General features: G+C 38.6%; 1 protein-coding gene across 1 annotated transcript in view; it reads left to right on the top strand.

The window, feature by feature from the left end:
• Positions 1 to 1464: 1464 nt before the first annotated feature.
• LOC137983292 (fibroblast growth factor receptor 2-like) overlaps positions 1465 to 2500 on the top strand; it is a 97582-nt gene continuing 96546 nt past the window's right edge. Inside the window, exons 1-2 of the mRNA XM_068830495.1 lie at positions 1465 to 1604; positions 1728 to 1866. Of these exons, the coding sequence (XP_068686596.1) occupies positions 1584 to 1604; positions 1728 to 1866 (160 nt within the window). The 5' untranslated portion in view covers positions 1465 to 1583. The remainder of the gene's footprint in view (positions 1605 to 1727; positions 1867 to 2500) is intronic.

The raw sequence follows: 2500 nt of genomic DNA, 5'->3' as shown, positions 1-2500 counted from the left end.
ATGGTCCTTAAATAACTGAGGAGAAAGTGCTGCCTTTGAAATTACATCCGCAAATAGTTAGACTCTCTAGTCTTCTCGGATAAGGACGATAAACCGTATAGGTCCCGTCTCACAACCCTTCAATGTTGCAACATGTTGCGTTGAAATTTTGCGAGCGTTTGGCCAGGCCTTATGAATCAGTCTTGGAACGGGCCTGAGAAGACTTGCAAGTCAAACAATTTGCAGATTTCCTTAGTCACCAAAATCATTAAGAGCCTAAAAGTTGGTTCGTTTATGGAAAGTTAGTGATCGTTAAACGCAGCGATTTGATATTTCGCTTAAAAGAAGCATTAAAAGGCTGAAAAATCAAACACAACGCACCTGCGTTTAGTTTAGGCTGAAGTGTCGCACGAAGTGGAAGACGTAATTGGCAACTCCTTGACAATCGAGGTGTGTAATAGAGAACGGACGTTCTATAGTTTTCAGTCAGCAAGGCGATGGTGCAATAATCAGCATCTGTTTTTATCATTAAATATTATTAATAATTTATTACTATTACTTATATAGCGCAAAATACATGTGGATATGATCTAATGCGCTACACAATAAGACTATGCAAAATAAAATATGAAAACGAACTATAAAAGGCTAAGAATATACAATTTGACGAACTAAAAAATATAAAAACAAACTATTAAAGCATCCTTAAAAATAACGGCGTAATTTGTTTCCAGAAAGCCAGCTACAACACACAAGACGCAGTGAAAACTGAAACCTATTTTGGTGACATTTGGTGCGTAATTCTGGCGAAAACGTTTTGATTACTTGTTAAGAAGGGCTGCAGTTGGATTCCGTAGTCCTTAAATCATAAACATCCAAAACAATGGATTTGTACCGAGTCCATCTTGTAAATTCGTCTAACTTTACCTATGGTGTTGAATAGGGAACAGCTTGTTCAAAGGGAATATAGATTAGAGCGTGGATGTAGCTTCCATACGGCAGGGAGCGAGGGACTGACAGGCCTATTTAAAGCCACCCTGACACCCTGCGAAGGAAGGCTGTGCCCTTAGGAAAGCCACATTTTCCTTGGCGTCAATGTGGCTTTTACACAGTCGACTTTTTCCCGTTTCTAATGCAATTAGGGCTGAATCAGATGAAATCAAATCTTTTAAGTCTACTTTTGGGATTTTATGAAAAACAGACTTGGCAGCCCCGTCATCAATACCTACGAAATCAACCGTGCCACCAAATTAGTATATTCACTAACCTATGGTACAAGCTTAATTGGTCAACTTACGATTAAATTGTTCTAACACTAAAGTCAGACTTTATCAAAAACGATTACAGGGATGTGGAATTAAGCCTCAAGGCGGAATTTCTTTGTACCGGATGTTGTCTCTCACGGTTGTCACACCCGTCCTCCCACAGACATGACGTCACGCGAACTGTCAACCTCACTAGAATTGTAGAATTGTCTTACCGACATGTAGGTGGGTTTAAATGCTATACTTTTAATTCAAGTTGAAAATAATTCCTTCTGTAGGTCTGTCGACCAGCTGAGTGGAAACAACGTAATTATTCACAATTTGTTTTCTTGACCTTTCATGATCGGCCCAGTTGCACAGGTAAATCACAGCGATAGATTGTTCTTTATATTCTTTTCAGGTGTTTTTTTAATTGAGAACCTTCAGCAGTCAACGGCTAAAGCACTTCTCTCCTCAGAAATTTGTCTGTTTGTGTCTTCTCAGGTTTTCCACGGGTTTGTCGGCTTTTCAGAAAGCGTTAGCGAAATACCCAACCTGTGTTTTGGAATGGATTATGCTCGGTCGAATATCATCTTCTTGATATGTTTAGTTTTCGCTGGGACATTTCCCGATGTTGAAGCCCGTAAGTATTAAGTTAAAGGCCTCAAACTTTGTAATGTAACCAACTAACAAGGAGAAACCAAATCTCCACCACTTAGTGCATGCTTCATGGAAACAGCTCCTCGTTCATGCAACTGATTTAATGCACAAGCCGCGCGCTGAAGAAGGAGATGTAGTTTTATAGAACATGGCCTTGGGGTTCCGTGGTAATGGAAGGCAGTTCAAATACTTTGTTATGCATTTGTCATTCCCAGTCATTTGTGATGTTGGGTTTTTCGTAAGAGTTGACTTTCCTTATAATAATGGTACTGAAATTTGCATAATTAATTAATGATTATTTAAGTACCGATCAAATTCCCCTTCGAGCATACCTCATGCAGAAACTTATGCGTAGAAAAAACGCGCAATTTATGCTGTTTCTTGTTGCTTACAATGGCTAGTGTGATTAAAGAAACAGAAATTTTAATTGGGTCAAGTACCTGGTGATAATTCACTGAAATATTGGCTCACTGGTCATGTTGGTAAACAACAGGAAAACAGGAAAACAACACAAAATAATATGTTTTGTCATTTACTGTTTGCTATGATATTTTCCGGAGGACTTTGTTTTCCACACATTAGCCGTTATGTAATATTTGAGTCTTTTTTTATGAGTG

Source organism: Montipora foliosa, chromosome 13 (genome assembly GCF_036669935.1).
Source record: "Montipora foliosa isolate CH-2021 chromosome 13, ASM3666993v2, whole genome shotgun sequence".
In the NCBI taxonomy this organism is placed as follows: domain Eukaryota; kingdom Metazoa; phylum Cnidaria; class Anthozoa; order Scleractinia; family Acroporidae; genus Montipora; species Montipora foliosa.
This window is presented reverse-complemented; position numbering and strand designations above follow the sequence as displayed.